This window comes from Podarcis pityusensis (assembly GCF_964106645.2).
Source record: "Podarcis pityusensis genome assembly, chromosome: 10".
Classification (NCBI taxonomy): domain Eukaryota; kingdom Metazoa; phylum Chordata; class Lepidosauria; order Squamata; family Lacertidae; genus Podarcis; species Podarcis pityusensis.
Window position 1 is genome coordinate 28,883,823 of NC_138035.1, and position 27,874 is coordinate 28,911,696.

A 27,874-nucleotide genomic window follows, 5' to 3' on the forward strand; every position below is an offset into this window, starting at 1 on the left:
TATTTCTAACACACAACCCGCCCAGCACATTCTGACTCTCAGATGGGTCCATGACAGCTACCGTCAGTTTTGATCAGAGCCCACTGCAATGCAGGAAAGCACACAAGAAACCACAAGGTACACTTGTACCTCATTCCCCACGAATGGTAACGGCTGAGCTAAAGTTCAAGGTTTTTTGTACCATATTGGCCTGAATATAAGCCTCACTTTCTCCCCAAATTCTGACCTTGAAAAGTTAAAGTGCGGCTTAAATTCACGACCTTACAAAAATTGGCTTTTACTATATCACTGCTGAAACAGACATACGGTAAAATGGAACGGGTGTGAGTGCCTGCGGAATTTTAAGGGAGCAACTTATATTAGGGTGTGGCTTATATTCAGGCCAATACGGTATATGGGGAGCTTCTCAACAGAAGCACCTTAAGTGTCCGCATACAACTAGTAAACCAAAGACACAGAAAAAGCATCCCATGATTGAATCTAGATGGCTCTCCTTACATGTCCACAGCAGGCTCATAATATGACCAGGAGGAACAGGAACATGTGGCTGAGATTATGAGGGCTTGGATGTGTTTTTGAAAACATTGGCTAGAAGCTGAGCTGTTTGAAATTTTGGGCTTGAGTAGAAGGGCTAAGTGGAACTCCTTTTGGAAGCTCTAGCCGCGTGGTCTGATCCTTGTATACGTTTTCTTGGAAGAAAGATCTGCTGTGTGCAGTGGGACACATCTCCAAAGAAATGTACATATGGTTGCAATCTTAGGCTTATCTGCTTACAAACCATAAGGAAATGGAATATGTTTTCCCCATACTGGACACCAAGGGCTGCCAAGCTAGTAGTGAGTTTAATCCCAACATATTGTTTGGTTTGTTGGCCCGCATGAGGGATTATTTCCAAAGAAAAGAAGTCAAATAATTATTTTTAAGTTACTAAGACTTTGTCACTGCTACTCATTACCATTCTCCATGTAGTTTGTTGTCTTTAATTATGTACAGGGAAGGGGGACTAGTCTGGCACCAAGGGCCATCTTGGAAATTTATGAGCTGGAGATCTGTAGCTCATCTGCATATTTTATTAACATGTTTGGGAATTGTGATAAGTCTGTTTCTGGAGCTGAATCTTCCACTCAACCGATTTACCAGCTGCTCACAATTTGTAACCCTCAAAAAGTGCCCTTTCTATTTTATTATACTGATTTAAAGTGTCAAAAAGCAGAACATAGGATTATTATTTCTAAAATACTATCTTCAAGTTTCCCACATCTTTTGGAAATTCTGCTTCCAAGCTTTCTCCTGCCTCCATGAAGGTTGAAACTTTTTTTTTTTTTTAAGAAAGAACATTTATGACAGAGAATGTCAGGGTTCTGAAGAGAGTTTCCAGTCCCAAACCCAGTTAAAATAATAGGAGTTGTACAAGGATTTACTATGTGGAGAAATCACCTGGCAAAGATAGAGGAACCATGACAGCTCTCATACTAACTCCTCTCTGGGAAAGACATTGTACATTTGTCATGCTTTCTTTAAGCAGCAGTGGGAAGAACAGGAGAATGGCAAAGGGCTACTGTTTAAACAGGAATTGTGAAGCATATGACAGCCTGCTGTCAACACTGCTCCTAAGGTTGCTTCTATGCTACAAGTGTACTAGTGTTTTTTAAAAAAAACAATTTGACTGTCGTGGTTTCCATTAAGGCACTCTGGGAGCTGTTCTTGAGAATGTGATGGAAGGAACAGCAAGAGGTCAGTAGGGTATTTTGATATTTTGCCTTCTCTCTACATCTACTCCATATTTGCCTGAGCAGCAAGAAGTTCCAGGAGTTGCTTTCCTTCTGGAGGAGAGATCACTTCAGACATATGGTGATTTTGTGATATCTGGTTTATGCACAAATAGACAAGTAGAGGAGGTGTAGGGAACTGATCTGGTGGAGGGCTGGATCCTTATCACTCCCACCCCCATGGGCCAAGTTTGGCTGGTGGACAGAGCTATCCACCTATCCATCACATCAGGTTACCCATTTTTGCCCATGCTGATGATCCTCTGATTGTCAGGCTTGCATAGCACTGTGCAAGTCCTTTTTGCCCAATCACATTGTTACCTGCTCCATACCTGGCATTTCCATATATAATGCATGGTATGGAACAGGTAACAATGTGATGCGATCAAGTGTAGGGTAGGAGGGCAGGACTTGGCCAAATCAGTGTCATTGGCCAAATGGGGAACATTGGTGGGTCTGATTGGCCCCATATGCCAGAGCATTGTTGGAAGTAAGTGGCATAAAGTCTATTGAGCTAACTGAAGATTCCCAGGTAAGATCCTCCCCCTATTGTGTGGGCAGGTAGTCCCTCCCCTTACCTGGCCTGGTCACCTTGGCAATGCTTCCCCAGGCGGGATTGGACAACTGACTGAGGTAGGCGGAGACCTCCAGGTATCCCACCTGGGGGGAGGCGAAGCCAAGCCTGTGCTAATGGAGCCGCACAGGGTCCAAGGCCTGCGTGCGACCACGCAAAGAGCAGTCATTGTTTTACTGCTTTGTTGTTTGTTGCTCTAGGCTAAGGATGGAAGGCTATGCACATTTTGGTTATCTCTGTTTCTCATTCTTTCAGTCTTAAATTCAGTTCTCCACATTCTTCCAGCCATTTGCATTAAAAACAGCAGCAGCAGCAGCAGCAGCAGCAGCAGCAGCAACAACAACAACAACACCACTCCAGGAATATTCTCCAGCATTTTAGTGCAGATGTACACATTTTTAAATGCAGCCTTGACTAACATAAACATTTTTGCAATCAATTATCTCTCATATAATGTATTTCTACATGTTATTTTCACTACTGTATTCATTTTCAGGCACATTTCCCTCCTAATGTATACGTTTTTATAAACACTGCCTGCTTGGAGAACTGCATCGTAAAATTTGGGGAGGTGCAAATTTTGAAAGATGGCTGTGTTTCGGTTCTCATATTGTTTTGGAAAGAGTAAATTTGAGAGATTTGGCATCAAATGCAAACTGAAACTATTTTCTCCCCCATCCCTGCCCTGGGCTCCTTTGAGAGGAAAGGTGGGATAGAAATTTACCAAACAATAATTAAAACAACTGCTAGCAGTCAACAGATCACCTGTCCTTTATCAGATCCCTGGAGGGAGATAGCTGTACCCCTCAGATATCTTCAGCTCAAACTTTGTTTTCACACAGCTTCTCTTGTTGTACTCGACAGACAGAGCTTGCATCGACCCCCGTCTCATAGCTGGGAAAGGAGGGTGTCACCTATTGATGACTTTTGCTGCTCTAGATCTGCAGCTACTTCCTGGGCATTTATTCCCCGCAGTAAAATTAGCTCAGAGAATAACATCCCCTTCTTCAGTCCCAAATTGTGGTCCAGCACTGCTGCATGGCAAACCCACATACAGTAAACATCAAACTCACAACTATATGGATATCTATCACCTCTTCTCTTTTTGTGGGTCAGGGATGGAGATGCTGTGGCCCTTCCTACGTTGCTTGACTCCCATCAGCCCCAGCAACTCCCATCAGCCCCAGCCAACACTGCCAATGGTCAGGGATGGTGGGAGTTTTAGTTCAGAACCATTTGGAGGGCCACTGGTTCTCCTTTTGACTGAGACTGCATGGACCAACGCTGCTCTCTCCAATGTTTTCATTTCTACTGCCCCTGTCCTCCTCCCATTTATTTCACTTTGTTTGCTCTTGTTTTATATAGATACCAAAGGCTCCTACCTTTTTGTACACTGTCACTAGTTCCATTACTTGTCTTTCTCCTTCAGTTTACTCCAGGGGTACCCTTCAGATGTTGCCCTACATGGTGATCTCCAGATGTTGTTATTGGCCATGTTGACTGTGGTTGATGGGAGTTGGTGTCCAGCAACATTTGAAGGGCACATGTTGGCTTCAGTTGGCTATCATTCCAAGTCTTGCTATGACCTCTTAATAACCTTTACTTATTGTGAAAATCTCCTTTGTGAAAAGGGACAGAAATGCTGCTGTCCAAGGTGGCATCTCATTTTATCCTCTGTTTGAAGGGCTGTCAGAGGACAATCCTCTATGTGAAGGCTTCCTGTGTTTGAAGAGCTCTCTGGCTCAAGTTTGGTTTTAAAGATAAAGAACCATAAGAAGGGAGATCAGGGCCTTGAGCTTGTCCATCAACACAGTTAGCACCAATACAGCAAGCTGAGCAAGCACACAGTCACCTGGTCTATCTTCCCTACTGAGGTGAGATGTCTTGTATTTCAGTTTAAATTCCAAATTCCAAATTCCAAATTGGCATCTCTACTTATAAATTAGCATAGGTGCATCTCTGCTCTCTTTTTCAGTGATGCACTGGCTCTCTTTTGGTTGTGTAAAGTATAAGCGGTCACTCTATCTCTGCTGTTGGAAGATATGTTGGGGACAAGGAGAGGGACGTAAGTGGTGAACAGTGGAGAGGAGTCCACACCCTTTGTCAACTGAAAGACAAGCCAGCTTCTTAGAGGAGAGGGAGATTGCTCCATCGCTCCATCTACAGCCCTGCCCCTTATATGTATATATATATATATATACACACACACACACACACACACACACGCATACATACCCCGTATATCAAACATCAGGCACATTGAGATAACGTCTGCCTGTTTCTCTCCCCCATTGACATCACATCTCACATCTCCCTCCCCCACTCACGGTAAGTACTAGCACCCCAGTCTTGGCTGCTGTGTTCTTTAGGATACTCCACACCCAGGCATTAATTGAAGGCAGGGATTGCCAATCTTTTGGGCCCATTTGCAAAATGGAGAAACTATCGTGGGCACCACATTACACAATGCAACCAAACACACACCACAACTTATTCTGTTGGCTACAAGCCTAATTCAGTGGAGGGGAGGAGAATGAAGTTGAATTTTGGAACATTCAGAACAGGTAAAAGAAAGTCCTTCACACAGTGCACACTATGAAATTTGCTCCTGCATGGGGTAGTGATAACCACCAACTTGGATTTTGAAAGAGGATTAGATGAGTTCATGATGGAAGAGAGGACTACCATTGGCTACTATCTATGATGGCTATGTTCTCTACTGTCAGAGGCATTTTGCCTCTCCATACCAGTTACTTGGAACTGCAGATTGGCAGAGTGCTGTTGTGCTCATGTCCTACTTGTAGACATCCCATAGGTACCTGCTTGGCCACTGTGAGAACAGGATGCTGGACTAGAGTCAGCAGGCTCTTATGGTCTTATCCCTTTTGGCACTGAATTTGTTTGTGATAGTTTGAGTGGCAAGCTCTAGCTTCCTTAGCCTCCGTGAGCCAATAATAAGGTCTCACCACTTTCCACAGCCTTCACCCTGGCTCCTTGAGAGCTGCTGATGCAGCCCTGTGCCTGGAAGAGCCTTACTTGAATGACAGCTGTCAGACCATCAGAGTGAGAGAAGAGGTAGACTATGCCTCTTAGGACTGGATCACCCACACCGGCATGTTCAGTAGATGGAGTGAAGAGAGAGAAGTTGGAAGTATCGGAGCACTCAGCATTTCTGCCTATTCCCTCCTTCCTCATTGAGTGACAGCTCTCAACAGAAGCAGCCAACATTTGTTTGTGGCCAGCTGAGGGAACACACAGACATGTTAACAACAAAACTTTGAGTCTGCAAACACCATGTTTTCATTTGCTAACTTGAGAGAACCTAGGAGCCCTATAAGTAATTTGTGTGAATTACAAAGTTCTAGAGTTGGAAGAGACATCAAAGGTTGTCTGCTGATCCAGAAAACCCATTCCTACAGCATCCGTGAGAGGCTGGCCATTCAGACACTCTTACAAAAGAGAGCCCACCACCTTTGCTGCTCGTACTGTCAATAAATTATTCCTAAGTTTAAATCCTCTTTCTTCTCATTTGAACCTGTTGGTCCTACTCACTGGAGCCCAACAGAAAACCTAGGAGCCTAGGTGACCAGAGAATAGGATTCTGTCAGGAGCTGTAGTCAAGTGCAGGTCAACAATCAAAGCAAAACACAGAGTCCGTGAAGTTAACACTTTATTCAAGAAACCAAAATGGCACAGGCCTAGTGATCCCAGCAAATTTTCCCAGTAGATATTGCTCCAACAAGGCAGTTGTGAGGACTGAAGGTTCCTGCCTTCCCACCACTTCCAAAGGCTCCTCTCCAGGGTCTTTTCCAAGATGTTGCAAGCTGTGTCTCTGCTCTGCCCTCTTCATTTATTTGCTTGTTCTAGGAGACTAGGGGGGAGGGGAGCTGGTTGCAGCAGGAGGTGGAGACTCCCTGGCTTCTTCAGCCTGCCTCTCTGTATCCTGGTCCGACTCCCCTGCAGCTTCTGCTTCTACCTCAGAATCTGAACTGCTCTCTGCCACAGCCTCTTCCTGCTCACCAAACCCTGTTACCTCTTCTGACCCCTCCTCCTCCCAATTGGCTCCCTCTTCTCCCTCTGGCCACACATCGTCACCCCACCACCAATCCCCTGGCTCTGAGCCTTCTTCCCCTGCAGGTTCCCCAGGTGGTAACTCTCACCACTCCTCTGCATCCAGACAGTCCCTGACAGGTCCTTGAGGGTGAGATTAGGGTGAAAGTAAGGGGAGTATGTAGAGGGCAGGGGAGAACAAGTCACTGAAGGCTCAGAAGAAAGAAGAGACAGCAAGACAAAGGCACTGAGGGGGCAGAGAGCCAGGCTCAGACAGCACATCTGCCATTCTTTTGCACATTCACAGAAACAAATTGCCAATCTCATAATAAGGGATTATGGCCTGGGAGATGTCTGTGAGCAGCTGGTATGGAACTGCTCCACCAAAGATCATGCAGCTGTTACGCAATAGGAGTTTATCAATGAAATAAGTAGGGGCCTTAGAATTCCGCTGGGCTCCATGGGCTGGTGAGTGCTTATAGCATTATGCATTTAAAAGGAAAGGTCTCCTTTTAGGCCATGATTCAGCAGTATATATTCCAACAAGTAACTGAGGTTTCAGAAAGATCACACCTGCTGAGGATAGGGAATGTCATGAAAAGATAGGGCATTTCCTCAATCAGCCAGGCAGAAATAGTAACTGATGCTGCAGTCACATTGGCCATTGATATTGTTATGGGACCCTTCTAATCCCTGGATCTAGCAAGTGTTAAAATGTAAACCAGGCTAGCTTCCTGGTGAGGTGATAGCCTAGGTAATGGACCATTAAGGGAATAAAGGAAGTGGATCTGTGCCAGATGGCAAATGGGTGGACACCCTCCCTCAGCTGGATGGTGGTTAGAAAGAAAAAGGCCAGGGTTGGGAGTTGAATGATGTGAGCGAAAAGCTTCAGACTGGGATGTCAGAGAGAGTCAAAGTGATGCTTGATTTCTGCTCGAATCCAAGGCTACAGCTATGGCGGAAGGAAGGCCCTCTTGGGGTGCTAATGCTGTGAACCCCTCCATTGTAAGCTCAGGTTGCAGATATGTGTAAATAAATCATATATCATATAGAGCCTCCACTGTGTCTCATTTCAAAGGAAACACAAACCCTGGGCTTGGAATCCCTGGAATTCTGTACCACTCAGAGATTGGGGTGATGTGCAACAGTATAGGTTGGAGGGTTTGCAGGAAGACCTCAAATGCCAAGCAGTCAACAGTTCCAGAGTTAGCGGATATAGGAGGGATCATAACCTTCACCAGTCACTTCTCGTGGATGTGGTTTGTGGTCATTGGCTCTTGTTTTAACTTCCCCTTTCCTCCTGGTAAGCTTCTCATTTGTCCAAGAGAATTTTCCTCCTATTGTTGCAACTAGAGCAAATCACCTCTCAGAATTCTCTACCCAAATTGTGGGCAGAGAAACTGGCTGGAGGAGCAGCTTCTCACATGTGGGACTCCCCATTAGCAGTAGGAGTTGCACAGCTTCTTCCTTTCCCATTTTGGGTTGCGGCACAGTTCAAAATGCTGGCTATGACCTACAATGCCCTATATGGCTTGGGTCCAGTCTATCTGAAGGACTGAATCTCCTTACACAGGAGACAAAGCGGGCTCCCTCTCTCTTTGTTTTCCTTTCATTGGCAGGCAAAGGCATGTTTGATCCGACAGGCCTTTGGCCACCAACTGGCATGTTATGGTAGGGTCATTGGGGAGTGGGTTTTGTACGTGTTCATGCATGCATGCACACACTCTTTTAAAAGGTTTTAAGTGTATTTGGTGCTGTTTTTAATAGTGTAATAATTTAATTGGGTTTTTAAAACTGGGTTTTATTTATTGTGGGTTTTTGGTTGTATCCAGGGCTTTTTTTTCCAGCTGGAACTCGCTGGAACTCCAGGTGGATACCATTACCATGACAAGAGAACAAGGGAGGTGCTCATGGTGAGTTCTGGCACCTCTTTTGCTAGAAAAACAGCATTTGTTTTATTAGTTTAAATTTATGCTTGGAGCTGCCTTGGGTCCTGCACTGGGAGAAAGGTGGGAAGGGTAGATGGATAGATGATAGACAGATAGATGATAGATAGATGATAGATAGATAGATAGATAGATAGATGATAGATAGATAGTAGATAGATAGATAGATAGATAGATAGATAGATAGATATTGTTGTTGTTTTCACCATAAGTAGTAACAGCAGCAACAACAACTGCTTTGGCAGTCTGGCCACCATTTTGGCTCCTCCACTGTGCCTTAGACCTAGCATATTTGGATACTGGCGAGGGGGGGGGGGGAGAGAAAGAATGGCAGTCATCGTCCCCCCCCCCATAAAAAGAATAATGAAGAATATTCAGAGAAAATTTTGCAAGGTGGTCTTATTTTTCTAAGAATGCGTGTGTGTGTGTGTGTGTGTGTGTGTGTGAGAGAGAGAGAGAGAGAGAGAGAGAGAGAGAGAGAGATAATGGAAACTCAGGAATTCTCCCAGGATAATGGATTCTGAGAAATTTTGGCTTAGCACTAACCTCAACCCATGTCAGGGGAACACTTTAGAAGGAAGGATGTGCAAAGGAGCCCTCAAATCATGACTAAATTTGAGCTGCATTAAAAAAAATATGAAGTGTGTGTGTGTGTGTGTGTGTGTGTGTAACAGAGGAGATCAGAAAGGGCAGAAAATACATTCCCTGCTCTAAAAAAAATTCCTGAGAGACGTAAAACTAAATGGTTTCTAAATTATGTGAAAACAGAAGGAAGGAAAAGGCTTGGTGACAGGCATCTGGTAAACTCTAGCATCTTTAGTTATAGGATCTCAGAGCAGCAGACGAAGAGAAAGAGCTGCCTTGAGAGCGCCTGCCGGTCAGCATAGATGCTAGTCTATGGAACATTGGTCTGACTCAGTAGAAGCCAGCTTCTTATATAAGTGCCCAGTTCTCTTCTTGCTTAAACTGCTTCAATACCAAATATAAAACCATCTCTCTTCCCCCCCCCTCAGCCGAGTGACTCATGAGTTACACCAGCGTGTGTGAGAGAGAAACTAGGCAGTCTCTCACATGTATTTTAAAAGAGCAAAACAAACCCAGAGCAGCAACCAATGGCATTGATTGCATGTTCGATGCTGTTTGTACGCTTGGCGAACACTCTCATGGATGCAAAAGGAAGCAGAGTGGGCAGAGCAGCTAGCAGGTTGGACTGTAGGACCTGGCTTTGCCCATCTGGGCTTGGCCACCAGAACTGGGCAGGCCCAGGGGTGCCTGTCCTTCCCTCTGCTGAAATGGAACCGGGGCAATAAAGCACTCTGGCTAATGAAAGTGTCATACTAATTCATCATTATCACCATCCCTCTCCAGTTGGGTTTATGTGGGACCAGAAAGTCTCAAAGGGCTGGGATGTTGATGCTTGCAGATAGCAGCTACACAGCTTAATTTTGCACCCTGACCATCCTCTTGGGACATTGTTGGCAACTCCAGGACAAAAGAAAGACAATTTGGAAGAAGCACAGAATGCCTTCTGTTCCCTACTGAATAACCACAGTATCCAGAAGGAGTCTGGCATGCAGACTTCCTATCAGACCTAGGCACCAGCCCTTCCCTTCTTAAAAATGGCACACTGCTTTCCCCATGTAAGTCACTTACCCCCACATGCACATAACACAGAAGAGCATTCATTTCTCTCATTTATTGTCCTGCCTCTACTCCCAGTACAGTGGAAAAGTCACCTCTGTCAAAGGAGGACAGCTGCCAACACAGCAACATGGCCTTGTTCAATGCCTCTGACTTTAAAACAGATGTGGGGAACTTGTGGCTTCCAGGTGTTGTTGGAGTACAATTCCCATTATTTCTGACTCTTGGCCATGTTGACTGGGACTGATAGGAGTTGGAATCCAGTAATGCCTGGAGGGAACAGGGTCCTTGCTGCTGCCATTCAATATTTCCCATTTGAAAACAGTGTACTCATACTATCCAGGTTGTCACTTTTCCCTAAGCCCCACCCAATATACACCAGTAGACTTAAGGGAGGCTCTTCCCTACACAGGTTGTTGCATTCATTTTTTTCTGCTACAGCCTGACCTTTATTGATTTAGAAGTAAAGATGATGTATTTTATTTTAGTTGATGATACAGTGGGGTGGGGTGAGGTGGACCATAATTGCCAAAGGTTGCCATACTGAATGGGGTCACAGATAACTTCACCAGCTGCTGCCTATGCCTTGGCTGTGCACAACAAGGTGTGTTGATGTTCATGTAAGAGCAGGTATGTGCAGGCGAAACAGAGACCAGATGTAGTCCCACTCAGTGCCCCAACATGGAGGGTTAATGTTTTGTGACCAAAGAGAGGAAACTGATACCTAAAGACTGGGAACTCCAGCCATGTGCACTAAAGCTTTACATTCTTAAACAGAGACAAAATAAGGGCAGATATTGATTGAAGAAAGGTACCAGAAAACTGAGACTGTTTCAGGTTGATAGGGACAATGGATGAGTACAAAATGTAAAGGTGCAAGTGAGCAAGCTTAGCAATTCAGACTCAAGAAATATGAAAACAATGGTATCCATCTCTCAAAAATCCCCCAAAGGCCAGTGCTAAGGTCTATGCTAGCAGCAGTGGCTGGTGTCACTATGATACCACTTGAAACAGTTGCAGTTTCCTCAAAGAATTCTGGGAGCTGTAGTTTGTTAGTGGTGCTGTGAGTTGTTAGAAGGCCCCTATTCCTCCCCCAGAGCTGTAATTCTCAGAGTGATTTAACAATCACTCACTGCTCCCAGAGAAGTCTGGGAATCATAGCTCTGGGAGGAGAATAGGGTCTCCTAACAACTCTCAGTGCCCTTAACAAGCTACAGCTTCCAGAATTCTTTGGGCAGGGGAGTCATGACTGTTTAAAGTGATATCATAGTGCTTTAAATGTATGGTGTGATTGTTGTTCCCTGCAACACCCTGTCCTGGCCAGGCTTTGAAGCTCATCTGGCTTTGGAGCTTCAAGCCTTTTTTGTTGAACCATGGATTGGTTCCTTATTAGATGGCTTAGCATAATATTATTGGATGGATGAGAATAACCATTTTGGGACGTGGATCTGTCATGTTCTCAAATGTTCTGAAATCCAAGATGGCCAATATCAGTGGTAAAAATGCATTATATAACCTGGAAGTTCTTTGAATAGCCGCATCAAAATGTTGCCTGCAGCTGTTCCTGACCAGCTTATGTATTACTCCTGCAAAAAACACCCCAACTTTGCATGTTCTTATCTATGGTGAGAATCTGCTACCTTGTTCCTATAGCATGGATGTTATATGACAAGACTATGGGCTTTTGAATCCTGGCTTTTGAATCCAGTACAAATCAAAGCAATTGATCTTGACCAACTTCTGTTTGCCGTAGCAAAGTTTGCACAGTGAAGGTGGTCAAGAGCTTGTACAGGAGCTGTATATGTGTTAATGCTGAGATCTGCTCCTTAGAGGTGGCAGGAGAGAAAGCCATGAGTAGAGGAAGGCATGTGCTTTCAGGAGGAGGCACAGAAATATGAAATATGGTTTCTTCTTACCCTTATGAGCGACAGCAGCTTTCCTGTTCCTCAGCTGAGGAAAGAAAGAGGACTCAAGCAGAGGGGATAGGGAGCAAAAAGGCAATCTTAAAAGAGATGTGAAGAAAAAAGCAGTGAAGACCATAATACAAAAGAAGTGAGTCCGCTGGAGTGAAGGTGGAAAAAACAACCCAACCCCAGTAGTGAGAAGTTGTGATATGGCGAAGCTGCAGGCGTGATAATGAAACATGGAGGCAAGGGAAAGGTGGCAGAAAGCAGAAATGCCAGAACGAAAAGAGGATGAACGGAATAAAAGAAAAGCAACAGAGAGAAGGAAATACAGGCAAGAATGAAGATGTAAAAAGAAGGAAAGTTTACTACCCGCTTCTCTCCCTGCTGCTCTCTCCCCCCACCTCTCTCCCCCCCAACCATATACTGTATACAGCATGAAAGTCTCACATCAAATATAAATGATCTGTAAAAAAAAAAAGACTTTATGACCTGAAAGCAGAGATGATGTGTGTACTTTTGTAACCCAAGAAAATATTTAATAAAAACTATTTTAAAAAAAGAAAAGAATGGAGAACAGATAACTGGGAACGTAGATTGAGGGAGGGCAGACCAGTCAAAGGAGATCTAAAGAGAGATTGGGGGGCACGTTCCTTTATGTTTACTTCTCCCAAGCATGGCTGGCCTAAAGCATTTTGCTGCCTGAGGCAAAGTAGCAAATGGTGCCCTAAAAAAATAAATGCTCAGGATGTGTATGTTGGTGCAGGGACAGTGGGGTAGGGGTGGGTAGAGAAGCAATTGTGCATCGTACACAGGGCCACCACCCATGTTATCTTGGCACCTGAAGCTTCCCCTCCTTGCCAGTGAAAAATATATATTTTTTAAAAATCAAACAATTTTCTGCTTTTTCATGACACCCAAAATCATTGCAGATAGGGAAAATATGTGCCATGACTGGTTCTCTTTATTGAATGCTTGCCTTTTATATTTCTTTTTTTTTTAATGTTCCTTGCCCTACCCTATTTCTTTTTATAGGTTTGAAGAAAAACTATGATGGGGGAAAGTAGCCGCTGTACAGTTTGGTAAAGCATTTCCCCTTTTCCTTTGAAAAGGGAACATGCCCATTGTGCCAAGCTGCATTCTTCTTTCCCAGCAAATGCTGCCTCAGGAAGCAAAGAGCAGTGCAATAATGGTGCAGGCCAGGCCCTCCCTGAAATAAGATACACTTCCCAGTTTGATTGGGAAACCTACTGGCACAGCAGGTGGGGGAGGGCAAAATCCTCAGTGCTCTGAGATCTAGATGGAATTGTGTTTTATTTAGGCTCAATTTCCCTTGGCCCAAAAGCAAGATCACATAAGCATGCATGTGCACAGGGGTCTACTGTAGGCTACACAATTCTGGGACCGCATGGGGAGAGGGAGAAGAAGGATTTGATAGTCGAAAGAGAACGTTATTCGTATCCGTGGAAAAAGTCAGAATATTATCTGTGTCTCTGTGCAATTGCATTGCATGGTAGCGATGCTGCTGCTGCTACACTGCAGATCCACATCCTTCTCACTACAGTTTCTTTCTCACTCTCCTGAAGGCGGCAATTTATGGTGCATTCCAGGACAACGTTAAGCTATCCATCACCCCCCTTGCACAGCAGCCACGTTGCTCTTTGCTCTTGATTGTTATACAGTCTTTAAAACTTCATCTTTTAGGCTTGCATATCTCATGATAGCCTAACCTAAGGGTAGGCCACATGGTACCAGTCAGATATTATTTGACTAGGGTTCTGGGCATCCCTGACCATTAGCCATTCTGGTGGGGCCTAAATTCAGCAATATATTGACAGGTCGCCTACCCCTGGTAATCTCCACCTCATCAGGTGTCACTATCCTCCTCTATCCTTCTGCAGAGTGAAATGAACCCAAACCAGGAAACAATATTTGGAGGACCACGAAGCCCATCAAACCTGTGCCTCTGCTTCCGGCTTCCAAAATAACCTCATCTAACCCCTTTCTTCAGACAATCCTACACCTCTCTCAAGAGCAACAGAAACCACATGGGCTGTGCGAAACCCACCAGCTCTATCCAACAGATGGACCTATGTGGCTTGCATTCACTCAGACAGTGATACATTTAGTGGACATAATGATCTTGCGGGGTTGGGGTTGGGTTCTCTTGAGATGGTAATGCATATTACTTTGCTTATTTCAAAATTTGGTAAGCTGGCCTTGCAATGTTTTCTTTCCTTTATTACATTTCTAAACCGCCCTTCATCCGAGGATCACAGGATGGTTGACCATATAGGCTCCCCCAAAAAACATACCCTGATAGCCAACAATAACAATAACCCCCTCCCACAGTTTAAAAGGCCACAGATTATTTAATTAGCCAAAGGCCTGAGAGAAGAGGAATGTTTTTGCTTGGCACCTAAACATATATAACGAAGGCACCAGGCAAGCCTGTTTCTGGCCTTTCTGATCCTTCTGCTGAGTGGGGCCTGGACTTCTGCTTCAAGCTCCTGCCCCGATGGCATTTCCTTAACAAGCGAGTATCTGCACTCAGACAGAAGGTCTCATCGTGTCCTGTGTCATCTACCTTGATAGGCAGCCACTCTCCAGATCCTCAGACAGAGAAATTACCCAGTCCTGCTATTTGAGTTTTTTCCCTTTTAAACCCAACAACCCCGGGGTGCTAAGGAATGAACCTCCTATAGCATGGCTTGAACTCATCTACTGAGCTATGGCCCTCTCTCAACCCTTGCTGCATATGGACAGCCTGCCACTCGAATGTGCGCAATGTATTGGGCAATCACTTGCTGCTCTGCATGAGACACAGTGCTGTATCTGGGCCTTTCTGCAAAGATACAACCACCCTGCCTTAATCCACAGCAATTAACTGTGTTGTGCTCAGAGGGAATCTAAGGCTGGAACAGCGAGGGGTATTATAAATCAGGCTGGACGTGCATGAGCAAAGCTGTGCGAGTCCTAGCACAAATAGCAGGAGTTTGGTCTGGCAAAACAGAGGATGTAAAGCACTGCAGAGACTCCAGAATGGGAAAACCGGCTATTACAGCAAATCAAGATTGAGGGTGTATTGGCAAAAGCTCTGCTGGGGATTGATTAATATGAGAAGGATTCCGAAGTTGAGAACAAGCTGAGACCAAGGTGCACTGGCAAAATTATATAGGGGCCTTGGGGTGGAAAACTCAGATCACAGCCAGGAGATGAACCGTGCCTAAATAATGCTGGCAGGAAAATATGGGGGGACTGAGGCTGAATAGCAGGGGTTCTGCACAGGTCAAGGAAATGTCAGAAAAGTGAGAATGCAGCCTGCCTGCCTTCCACCTCGGTGTATGTCAACGCTTGGCTTATGTGTTGGTTGAAATTGCACTCAAACACATCTGCACACTGCACTGCTCAGCTATGACAAGCTGCAAAGAGGGAGCAATGAGCTCGTTAATTTCCTTCAGAAAGGGTCTCTTGGCTGGGATTCTTTTCATCACCAGCCTCCATTCAATTACTTGCCTTCACACCAGGCAAATCCACAGGGATGTCTAACCTCTTGTGCAGCACACACGCTCACTCTCAGTCGATTGTGCTCTCTGCCTGTTGCCCCACATGCAAGCCTCCAAGACCAATCCCTCCTCTGATAGTAATGACATGACAACCCCAATAACCGTGCAGTGAAAGAAAATCAAAGTCATCCCTGTTTGCTTTGTGAGGCATCAGTGAGCCAATCTCCTTTTGGCTTCTGGATTTCTGTAAAAAGGAACACCAAATTAGTCCCTAGTTATGGAGATTTAACCAGGGCTCAGAAATAGCATTCATCAAAATTAATAGATAGAGGCTAAGAGGGAAATGGCCATCAAAGAAAGAGCTTTGCAGGAAGGGATAAGATGGCTGATAAGAGTTTGCTGATTTCAGCTGCTTGACACACAAACGAGCAATTAAAAATCCAAAAGGTCTCTTCCCAGCCCCCAACTTGGAAAACTAGAGCCTGCTGCAGCAAAAAGACAGAATGGCCAAGAGCAAAAATAAAAGAAAAATAGTAATAACAAAGTATTAAAATGTGATGGTTCTAATACATGCCAACGAAGGAGCCTGAGTGGGGAACCTAATCTAATGAGATGAATAATATTCTAGGGGTGGACCGGAACTCTTCGTTCAGATGAGGAAAACTGTATATTTTGGAATGTCAGTGCAGCTGGGGGCTGACATCTTTGTTCAATCCAGCCATGAGGAAGAAAGCCCTCCAGGATGGATCTGAACTTCAAGGTTTGACTCTCGTGCCCAAGAAGAAAGGAGAAGATTAAAACCTGATTTGTCTGCAGGGATGCATGCTCAGCACTTTTTGATAATCATTTGTGCAGATGTGTAACTGCCTTCTTCTTTCCCTGCCTCCTCGGAATTCTGCTGGTTTTCTCAGAGCTGGAACTAGAGACTCATGGCAAATTCCGCTTCAGGCAAAATGTTGGTGGCAATTCTAATCATGAGTTGGGGTATAAGCACCTGCTGTTGTCTTTCATTTTGTAGGAGATCACTTTGTATGAAGAGGTGGTTTCCCTTGGCTGAATATAGAGTATGAACTGTCTAAGGATTAGGGTTAGGACAGGACACCTAACCTTTGGCCCTCCAGATATTGCCAGACTACAATTCCCATAATCTCATTGACCATGCTAGCTGGAGGTGATGGGAGGTGGGATACAACAGCATCTGGAGGGCCACAAATTCTCCACCCCTGGGTTAGGTGATAGCTGTCTATCTATGGATTAGGTGTAGCTAACTCATCCTAGTGACTTCGTGTTGAAAGGTAGGTTAGAAGTATAAGGAATGAATGAATGAGTGAATAAAAACAACTGATAGTTGAAACAGGAGAAGCCAGAACTGAGACAGCCACCAGGCTATGTATATGGCTGTCTTGATTAAGAGAAGACACTCTAGACCAGGGACAGCCAGTGTGGTCCTATTCCAAAGTTGCTGGGCTACAACTCCCACCATACCTGACCATTGACCATGCTGGCAGGGGCTGATGTGAGTCATTGTCCACAACATCTAGGTGGACATAAGCCTTTGCACCTTTCCACCCAACAAATCACAGCCTCTTTTATTTGAAATATATAGTATTCATATCATACATGCTAGCTGTTCGGAGCATGTAATATACACTAGCTCAGTAATCATAATTACATCAGTGATTTTTTAAATGATATTTCCCTCCCTCCCACCCTACACCTATTTTCATCAGGAGCCCTGATTAAACCAATCTCTTGAGGATCAAAGTAACTCTCCTTGAAAAAAATCCCTAGTAAAAGCTCAGTGCATGATATTCTAAATCAGGGATGGCCAACTTTTCATTTCAGGCAGAGGAATTTATTCCACGGACAGTGAGGCCAAATAGTGTTTTGTCACCCCTCCCTTTGACTACAACAAAGTTACCAACATCAAACATTAAGGCAGGGTTGGGGAACCTGTGGGCCTCTAGCATCATCCCTGATCACTGGCCGTGGTGGTGGGGGTTGGTGGGAGCTGGAGTTCCGCAACTTCTTGAGGGCATCATGGCACCTCCCACCTGCATCTCTGCATTAAGGGTTTCACAGTTTGCTCTGGCAAACACATGTTTCATGATCACTGTGGTGGAAAAGCAGCCTGGGAAGTGTTGATGTGGGAAGGAGAACTGAAGAATTGACTGTGCCCACCCCACTTTACATTTCCTCTTTCTGAAGTTGCTTCCGCATACATGGATGGGTGAAGTATAATATATGCCATTCCATCTTTATGGAACACACGCATGACATACAAACATGTATGTATTGCATACAAGGTCCAAAAGGGAGATTAAACATTCATTGTGGAATATCTCTGTTTCTTACACATTTTCAAAATGAATGAATAAACAAATGTTTTTCTTCCTTAATAAAATTGGGAATTAAAAAAAAAAATAGCTTTTACATGGACAAGATGAATTTGCTTCAAGAACTAGGTCTGACCTGCATGCTGTCAGATGCTGCAGGCCCCCCCCCCCCCAGTTCTCACTAGCATTTTATTCTGTCAAGGTGTGATCCAACTAAATATCAATGTCTGCAGGTTCTGATTCAAAGGCAACAGCAGTATGATATCCTGGCGAAACACAATACAGGGTGGCAACAGCCACACTACTGCTTGCTTGTTTACAAAATAAGTAAATAAAGAGCAACAGGACTTTCAATTAAATAAATAAAAGAAACATAACTTTTTTAAAAAGTCAAGGGTTTTCAAAGACTGAACTGTCACAAAGTGGCAGAGTGGTAGGGTAGAGAACATTGGCAACTACTTGGTGTTTGCTGTTTTGTGAAAAGAAAAAGAAAATAAGAAGAAAAGTCTTACTGGGATGCCTAGTAGTCCAACACTGGAGTGGTACAATACATGACTTACTGCTCAGTCTCTGATATAACCAACACGCACACACAAAACCTTGTGCCACTCACACCTATCCATGTTTATTTGAATGTAGTCTCATTGACTTCCAACAGGACTGGAACAGAAAAAGGTCTACAATAGAGTGTGGGCATGGAGAGGGAGGAGTTTCATCACTCTGTGAGAAGGACATGAAAAGAGCCCTTCTGGATCAGGCCAAAGACCCATTAGCTCAGCCTCCTGTTCTGACAGTGGCCAGCCTGATGCTTATAGGAAGCTCAAGAGCAAGGCCTGAGTGCAATCGCACTCCTCTCTTACTAGCAGTATCCGTCCATCCTTCTACTCATTCGAGCTGCAAAGGCCACTGGACAATCTGGAGTTCACCTTGGCCTAAGCTTGTCTTTTGGAACTCTTGCAATTCACTGACATTCAAGTTCACCAACAAATTAGTCATGAAGCTAACTAGCCCCAGACTAGAGACCCTTGCCCAGGACAACATTGAGGAGGCAGTACCTACAGTAGGGGACTGTGGCACTTATGCAATCATAGAGCTCCCATGAGCAACGAACAACCATGCTTGTTGGAGGGCAGAATCACATGTTGTTGCTGTAGTAAGATGTTATTGTAGGGAAATGTGATATTCCTGCAGCCAAAATGATTTGTATATTCTACAAATGAGCAACAAAAGCACCATTAGTTTTACATGAAAAATATTGTTTGCATACAGGCCTTCTCGAAATGATGTGCATTTGATCCTTATTTAACAAAAGCCATAGTATCTCACAACTGAAAGATGCATCACACACTGCATATCACAGTCCTAGCTAGATATAAGGCAATGCTCCAATTATGATAGGAAAGATAGGGGCCACTGAATTAAATCCACAAGCTCACCTTGCTACCCCCTCCAATTTTAGCTAAACTGTGATCACCTGTGGTATTCTAAAAACAGTAGCTAAGCGGGGGCATTGCAAAAACCTCTCTTGTAAACTAAGCACTGATACAGTATAAGGACAAACCAGCATTTGGTGCCATTTTTGTACACTCTCATGGAAAAATCAGAGCCTAGTCTAAGACCACGGATTTGCAGGGAGGGCGGCTGGTGCAGTGGCTCTAATGCAACCCATTTTCTCCAAGGCCACAAGCCTTCTAAGGTTGCAATCCTATGCACACTGACCTGAGAGCAAGTCCCACCATATTCAGTTGGGTTTACTTCTTTGTAAGCATACATAGATGGCAAATAGAAGTAGAGCGACCCTAAGGGATAAATGCCCAATCTTCCTTTGGAAACAAAACAAAGCAAACCTTCCAGTTTTTGTTATTTTGTCTCACTTTCCAATATTACAGCTAAGGGGGGTGGAGGTGAGAAATAGCTAGAGTCCTTCCTCAATGGGCGACTTTCAAACCCAGCCAGGGAGTTTTCCCACGAGGCCAAACGACACGATTAAAAAAGAGGGGGACTGAAGAGCGAGAGAGAGAAAGGGAGATCAGAAAGAATGCCTCTCGACGTAGCTTCCCTGAACCCCAGAGTCACTTAATGCTTATTCTTCTGGGGAGTCGAAAAAAGCCAAGTCTCTTTCTGCTTCTGCTGCCTCCGACAGGAAAGGCCCCCGGGCAAAGCCAGCCTCGGCCCAGGAGCTCGTGTGCTTTGCAGCTTAGGAGACCGGCTGTCCTGATCTAGCGCCCCAGCAGCGCTGCTGACTAACCCTGGGCTAGCAGCGACCCTCGTCCGTCCCCCCCATACAAAGTTGCATGTCTCTCCACCCGGCGTCGCTTCCGGCGATGGGCGAGCAACAGGCGGAGTGTGCCATCCAGGCTGCTTCCCTTTGGGGGTTCCCCCCACCCCCGAGTAGAGGGACGGGATGTTCTCAGGGAAACTTCAGCTGCACGCTCAACGGAGCAGGGCCGGTGGTGTGCTGTGCCTGGGCGTGTGTATGTGCAGAAGAACACCCTCCCCATCTAACGTAGGGGGGGGGGGCGCCGCCGTGACAGCAGCCCAGGCGGTTGCCTCTGCTCTTCTCACACCCCTTTTGCAGGGCTGCGATTTTCCAAAACACACAAACGGGGCTGTGAGCACAAACACAAACGCGCGCGCACACGCAACACACACACACACACACACGCCGCCGAGTTAAAAAGGCTGACGGCACGTCTCGGGATGGGCACAATTAGGAGCTTTTAATTAAAAGATCCTTGCCCTTTTAATCGACGGGCGATCTCAGCCCAGGCGAGCTGCCGGGAAGAGGAGGGTGTGTGGGGAAGGGGAGCTGGTGCGGAGTGGGGGGGGGGGGGGAGGCTCGTGCAAAATGGGAGGAAGGAGAAAGAGAGCCTAGCTTCTCCTCCTCTCTTCCTCCCTCCCTGAGCGACCCGCACCGCCTCCCCCACCCCCTGCACACGCCGCCGCCCCGCACCAAATGCCTCGTAGCCAGAGATACGTGTCTGTGAATCCAGAAGCACAAGCGGACTCATGCCACATTTATTTATTCTCTCTCTCTCTCCTGCCCCCGGGAAGATCGCCTCATTGGCGCTCCAGACTGCTCCCAGCAGCAGCAGCAGCAGCAGTCATCCTCATCGGCTCCTCATCCTAAAAGACACCGATCGGGAAGGCTTTTCTGCAGCCCCCTCCCCTCCCCCCCCCCCCAAGTCCCCGAGGCAATCCCGCCTCTTTCCTTTCGCGTTTTGGAAGACAGGGATCTCGTCAGTGCTTCGTTCGATCGATGCCTCTCCTTTTCTTCCACGTTAATGAATAGAGCAGCCTGACAGGCTCTTAATATTTGTGTGTGTGTGTGTGTGTGCGCGCGCGCGCGCGTGTTTAGGGGAAGAGATTTCCAGATAGATTCGCTTCTCTGGAGGGGTGTGTGTGTTGTTGGCGTGTTTAAAACGCCGCCGATTAATTTTCCGATATTGATTCCTCCCCACCCCCCACCCGCCTCTCTCTGGCTGGGAGATAGCATAGAGTATTCAGCATGGAAGTCCTCTGCAGAATATGTTAAAAGGCAGCGGCTTGGAGAGAGAAAGGGCACCAAATGCAGTATGCGTCAAACAGACCATCGCTCAATGAAGTCACTTAGCTATTCAAAACATGTTCAGCCATCACTCAACCGTTTGCACCAAGAATAAGGGGGGGGGGGGATGTCGCTATTCTTCCTGGCCACAACCATTTGCAAACAGCAGGTCCAACCCCCCCCCCTCGCTTACTTCTTACTTTCCCCTATTTTTATAAAAAGGGGGCGGGTGTGGGCTTGGGGGCAAGAGAGGCCATGAACGACGAGCGGAGAGAGGTTGATCTTCTCTTCCCAGGACCCTGCTCCCTTTCCCCGCCATCCTATTTTGCGGGATCTGCCCCCCCCAGCACCCCCGAGGCATCGCCGGCGAGCGCAATCGGCCTCAGCTTGGGGTTTGAGGCGGGGACGCGAGGCAAACCATGTACATGCTGCCCACCCATCCCCCGCTCCCCCCACCCCCAAGTTAGCTTCTATTCTTAAAACAGACGGTCTGATTACGGCGAGGCTTTGCGTGCCCACAAAACACCCCACGTTTGCATCAGCCTCCCTTCCTTCTTTCCACGCACGATCTGAAGAGCCCCCCCCCATCTCCATCCCTCTCTCCCTCGCCCCCCCTCTCGCAGCCCTGCACATCTATACCGAGAGAGCCATGCTGAATAGCACATTTCAAAGCAAAGCCCCGGACCCCCTCCTCCCTCCGCCTATTTCCAGCGTCTGATTTCAAAAACTGGCTGCCGTAGTGATTCTCTTGTCATGTCAATCCGGGTGCGAGAGGACTTGCTCTTGTTCACTTTCCTATTACAGAGGGAGAGAGACGGGGGTGGGGAGGTGGGAAGAGAGGGAAAGGGTTTTGTCCCTTCTCCCCTCCCCTTCCTCTCTCCACCACTTGTTCATTTGGCGAGAGAAGGGCATACAGATCTCTCCCACCCTTGAAACCAGCATAATAATAATAATAATAATAATAATAATAATAATAGAAAGAATAAACAAGCCACACACAGCCAAGCTGTATATAAGCAGCCTGGAGGAGACGTTACGAAAGCCCCTCGCAAACTCCGCTAGAGAAAACTGGGAACATTCGAGTTTACCCAATTAGGCAGCCGAGACATAACAAGATCTGTTGTTGATGCTAAGAAATTGTACATGTGAGGAAGCGGGGGTGTGGGGGCAGAACACGCCACCAGACATAGGAAGTTGCTCTGCCTCTTTCCCCCCTCTTTTCACTCTCCCAGACTTCTCGTCATCAACATCCATTCGCAAAAGGAGACCAATTATTCCGCCCCCCCTTCCAACCGCCCCGTCATTAGAAGCCAACAGCGCACTCCAATAATATAACATTTTGCTCGCTTTCCAAAAAGGAACTGTAAAGAATCCGGGAAGAGGCGGCTCGAACACACACACACACACACACACACACACACACGCTTTAACAAGACGGTCCCTTTGATGTTTTCACAATACAGAGATCATTGATCACATTAACAGGGCTTCCAGGGGACAAGGGAAAGAGGGGTTAGCGGGGACAGAATGGGGACGTGTACCTGCGCTATTTCTAACTTTACTGCTTTTCCTCAGAAACTAACCCAAGCATCCTGGTTCCATGGCGGCAGGGTTGGAGCGAGAAAATGGTGGAACGGGGAAAGATTTTTTTTTTGGGGGGGGGGGAGATGGGAGGGAATGGGACGGAGTGGGGACGGGGAGTGGGGGAGAGGTTGAGCTTCGGAATCAAATACCTTCCAAGCAGCAGGTTCTCCATAATCCAGAATGGGTCATGACTTCTTCGTTCTTTTTGCTGGTTTCATTATCACCGGTACCTTTCATCTTGCAAACCCCTCTGGAGTAAAGCCAGTAATCGGTCCCCACAGCTATGGTCATGAGGCTGAAGGCAGCGAAAGCACCAACGGTGGTTAAAAGCATCTGAACACCTCTGTCAAAGAGCCCCATAATTCTTCATTATACAAATACCCAACGCCTTCTGATTCTTGGGCTGTGTGTGTGTGTGTATGTTTGTATGTTAATAATAAAATAAAAGAATAATATTTCCTCTAGTAAGAATAATAATAGTAATAATAATAGCAATAATAATAATATAATGGGTATCTATTCGAGATCAATAGAGAGAAATCTATACATAAAAAAGGGAGGTAAGAAAGCCCACGGAATCAGTGTAAATGAAAAAAAAAATCACACGGGAAGAGGCTTGCCTTTTAAAAGAGAAACGTTCCGGCGGTTAATATTATATATATATATATATATTATATAAAAATAAAATAAAGCAAAAAATAGATAACCCCCCCCAAAAAATGAGATGCCTTAATCCCTTTTTCTAAAATTCTGGTCTCCAGTTTCCATATGTAATGGCTAATTTGGAGATGGCTTCCACAGTGAACAGGGGAGCAGCAGCAGCGGCAACAGAAACAGCATCCTCAACACACTCTCTCATTATCTGGACCTAGACAGTTAGAGACTGTAAGAGCAGAGATGCAACCTTCAGTCTTCTTGCTCAGCTCTGCAGCCTGCGCCATGAAAAATCCCTTTTCCTTCCAGTTATCTTCTTCGGATATATATTTTTTTTGGTGGGGTTTTTGTTCGTCTGTTGGCTCGCTCTCGTTCCAGATCTTCCCTCCGCTCCCCGTTTTCTACCACCGAACTAGACTTGCCAGTATATTGTAAGCCCTTGATTTCAGCTGAACAGGTGCTGAGGTTTTGCCTTCCATGGCTTTTCACCCCCCTCTTCACGGCAGCGGCAGAGCAGCGGTTGTTGTGATTGGTGGTGATGTTGGTAGTGGTGGTAAAATGGGCAGAGGAGGGGGGAGTCTCTCCCGGAGAAGCAAGACGGATTTCCCTTCCTCCCCCCTCTCTGCAAAGCTTCCGAAGATCAGGGGAACCAGGAGGCTTGCTGCAGGATATGCTGCTCGTCGGTGTCTCGCGCCTCTTCTTGCCTTGCTAGTTCCGCTCCCACCTACTGCATTAACGTGGTGGTGCTGAAATGGACAGCTCCCCTGCACCGATCACTCCGCGGTGCTGAAGAACAGCTCTTTTACCTCTTTGCCCGGGGTGCTGCTGGGAAAACTGAGGAGGGTTAGCGGGCGCGTGGAGGAGAAGGAGGGGGGCAACCTTCCACTTCCTAGATCCTCTTCCCGAGCATCTGCAAGTGATAGTAACCCTTCTTGTCTCTCAAGTGCAGGAAGGGCGGGGGCGATTAGCCTTCCTGCGTGATCCTTTGCGTTTTTTTACCCCTCTCCTTCCAGATTCTGAAATGATTACTCCCTTACGCTTCAGGAGCTCAGAGAAAGGAGTAGCTGGATCTCTCTTTCCATCCTCTGCGCTCCCCCCCCCCCCAATGCCCGCTCCCCCATCCAGCCTGCTCATTCCAGTAATAAGTGCCCAGAGCTCCTCACATCACAATTAGTCCAGCACAAAACTTCAATCAGCCGTTTCTCTTCCTAGGAGACAGTGAAAATGCAACGTGGAAGGGTAATTTGAAATCTATTTGCATATATTGTTATATATGTTGACAAAAAGGGGGGAAATGTTCTCATTACTTTGGCTGGGTGCTTAAAACATTTTTTTGGGGGGGAGGAGGGTGCTGCTGTTGGGCTACATCCGTTGTTCTGTTGAATTGTTGGGTGTGGATCTATGTTGTGTGTCTGTCTTTTGAAAGCTCTCTGTGAGATAACAGATTGCGTACTCCAACAAACTGATATTTTGAAGCCCTGGGAATGGCAAAACAAGGCAGAACAAATAAGGAACTTGATGCATGTGTAGAATCTTGTCCCCAAATGTCCTTGCTCAGAGAGAGAGAGAGAGAGAGAGAGAGAGAGAGAGAGAGAGAGAAAGCGAGCATTAGAACAGAAGAAGAACCTTACTGAACCAGACCAAAGGCCTTTCTAGTTTTGCATCCTGTTTCCTAGAGCGGCAAGCCTGAAACCTATTAGAAGCTCACATGCAGGAGATATATGGCAATAGCCCTCTCCCACTTCTGTCTTTCAGCAACTAGCAACTAGAGGAAGATTGGAGATAGTAGTTACGCACTGATAGCCTTATCCTAAATGAATTTGTCTAAGCCCCACTTTAAAGCCCTCTAAGGTGGTGGCCATCCTCATGTCTTGTGGTATTCCATAGCTTATCTATGCACTGTGTGAATAAGTATTTCCTTTTGTCTGTCCTGAATTATTCAGCTTCATTAGAGAACTTTGAGTTCTAGTGTTATGAGAGGGATGGAAACTTTTCTTTCTCCACTTTCTGCATACCATGCATAATTTTACAAGCCTCTGTTATGTCCCCCTTTACTTACCATTTTTCTAAATTACAAAGCCCCCAAATTTGTAACTTTTCCATATAGAGCAATTACTCTGGTCATGTTTGTTGCCCTTTTGTGCACTTTTCCCAGCTCTAAACTATCCTTTTTGGAATGCAATGACCAGCTCTGTAAAGAGAATTCAGGCATGGTTGCACTGAGGATTGTGTAAAGGACTGACAATACTGGTAGTTTTAATCCAGAACCACTTCCTAATGATACCTAGCATGGAATTTGCCCATTTCACACCTGGCATATGCTTTATTGATATTCTCATTGCATTATCCACCATGACCCAAGACCCCTTTCTTGGCCAGTCACATCCATCTCAGACCACATCAGTGTATGTGTGAGATGAGGATTTATTGCCCCAATGTGCATCAATTGACACTTGTTTATAATGAACAATATTTACCTTTTTTTGCACATCCAACCAGTTTGCTCCTCTCAATCCTTTTTTGTTTTTTTCCACCAATAATTCAGCGTTTTCAAAAAACTTTGCCACCTTGCTGCTCATCCCAAACTCTAGGTCATTTAAGACCAAGCTGAAAAGCACCTGTCCCAACATATATCCTTGAGATATTCCACTTCTTATGACCCTTCATTTAGAAACAAACAAAACTGTGCTAGTTCGCTGTATCTACTAAGCCAATTGCAACATGCTAACAGTGGGCCCAATAATACCTATCTATCTATATTTTTTTAACATACAATACTGACATCAAAGTATGTCCTAAGCCTTCCCCCTCCTTTCCTCAGTAGTCTCAGTTTATGAGGTTAATTACATCAGTCACCTCATAGTTCTTAATGTATAATTGCTCATTAATGTAACAACAGCAAAGGAAGTGAAATGACTCCCATCTAATTTCTGGTCCAACTGATTTCATTTATCTCTGATCAATTTCATAGATCAGAGAACAAGAGAGACTGGAAGGGCTGCTTGAGGTTGCCTGTAGTTTTGCCAGAGGGGTGTGTGGTGAGGCTGAATCTGTGGAAGGTGTCGAGACACATTGCAGTTTCATACCCCTGCCTTTTTGCCTTTCTTTCTTTCCCTCTCTCTTTCACTTTACAGGCTGAGGCGCTTTTTTGTTGTTAAACAATCACTCAAAGGTCTGATGAACATTAAAGAGTTTGCAGAAGATGAATGGCTTGCCTACCAGGTTCACATAGAGTAGAGGAAATATCCATCTTTAAAAGATTCCTTTATGTATTTTTATGCTCTTTAATGTATTGAACTCAAAGGAAAACAGATGCTTGGAACTTAGTTTTCAAGGATTATATCAAATACCGTTATTAAAAATAATAAATATTCACAAACAATGTGACAACTTTCTTGTAATCAGAGCTTAAACTCGTGGGGATGTAATGTCATTCTGCATTTTCCAAGGCCATCTAAGCTTCTAGCCCTCATAGTTATGCAAAGCAGCTTGTACTCTTTCCCTTGTGGTTTTGTTTGTCTTTCCAATGACCCAGTGAAGAAGATTCCTGTTGCCACTGCCACTGCTTCCAGCTCTCAGGTATTTAGTATCCTGATCTATTTTCAGATGCTTCCTAAGAAAATGCTGAGGATTTTAAATTCATTTCTCATCTTTCCCCTCCTTATTGATACAGATCAGGGGTGGGAACCCTGTGGTCATAGGTCTACTTCCATGAGGCCCTTTGCCTTATTTCTTGCAGGTGGCAAGGAAGAAAAAGCTGGGGGTGGGGGAGTGGCATAAAGATGAGAGAGAAAAGTGGGATGGTCCCACTCATCTTTGCTTCTGGCTTTACTCCTGTCATATCCACTTGTGACTCTAGACCCTGACAGATTACTCCCAAGGAAATACAGAGAGAAAAAGGTTGCTTAAGCCCTAATATAGCTCCATCAATGTGCTAGACACTGGTGCTAGACATCCCGTTTTACAAGTGCACTCCTCCATCAGAATCATGCCCAAAGAATTCACGTGGAAGAAAATGTTACCTTGGATCTAGCATTAAGAATGAGTCAATGAACTGTGTAAGGCTAAATAGGGAGCACATGGGGCTAGGCAAAGATTTGCATCCTGATCCCCTGGGTGCCAGTTGGTTGCATAGGGACCATGCTATGATGGTTAGGAACGTTTTGTTCCCACACCAGTTTCCTAACTTAAATCTTTTTTTAAAAAAAATAATATTTATTATTTTTTCAAAAACTTAAACACTAAAAAAACCAAAAAAACCATACAATACAACACATCAAATTAACAAAACAAAACAAAGACAATAAAATAAATCAAACAATTTCATTATCCCATCTTTCATTCACTTATTTCCACGACCTCC

General features: G+C 45.3%; 1 protein-coding gene across 2 annotated transcripts in view; it reads right to left on the minus strand.

The window, feature by feature from the left end:
* CACNG2 (calcium voltage-gated channel auxiliary subunit gamma 2) overlaps positions 1-24,334 on the minus strand; it is a 129,334-nt gene extending 105,000 nt beyond the window's left edge. Inside the window, exon 1 of one of the 2 annotated variants that reach the window (XM_080971809.1) lies at positions 23,007-24,334. In XM_080971809.1, coding sequence (XP_080827935.1) covers positions 23,007-23,217 — 211 coding nt within the window. In that variant the 5' untranslated portion in view covers positions 23,218-24,334. The remainder of the gene's footprint in view (positions 1-23,006) is intronic. The other variant, XM_080971808.1, reaches the window with a different exon arrangement.
* Positions 24,335-27,874: the final 3,540 nt, after the last annotated feature.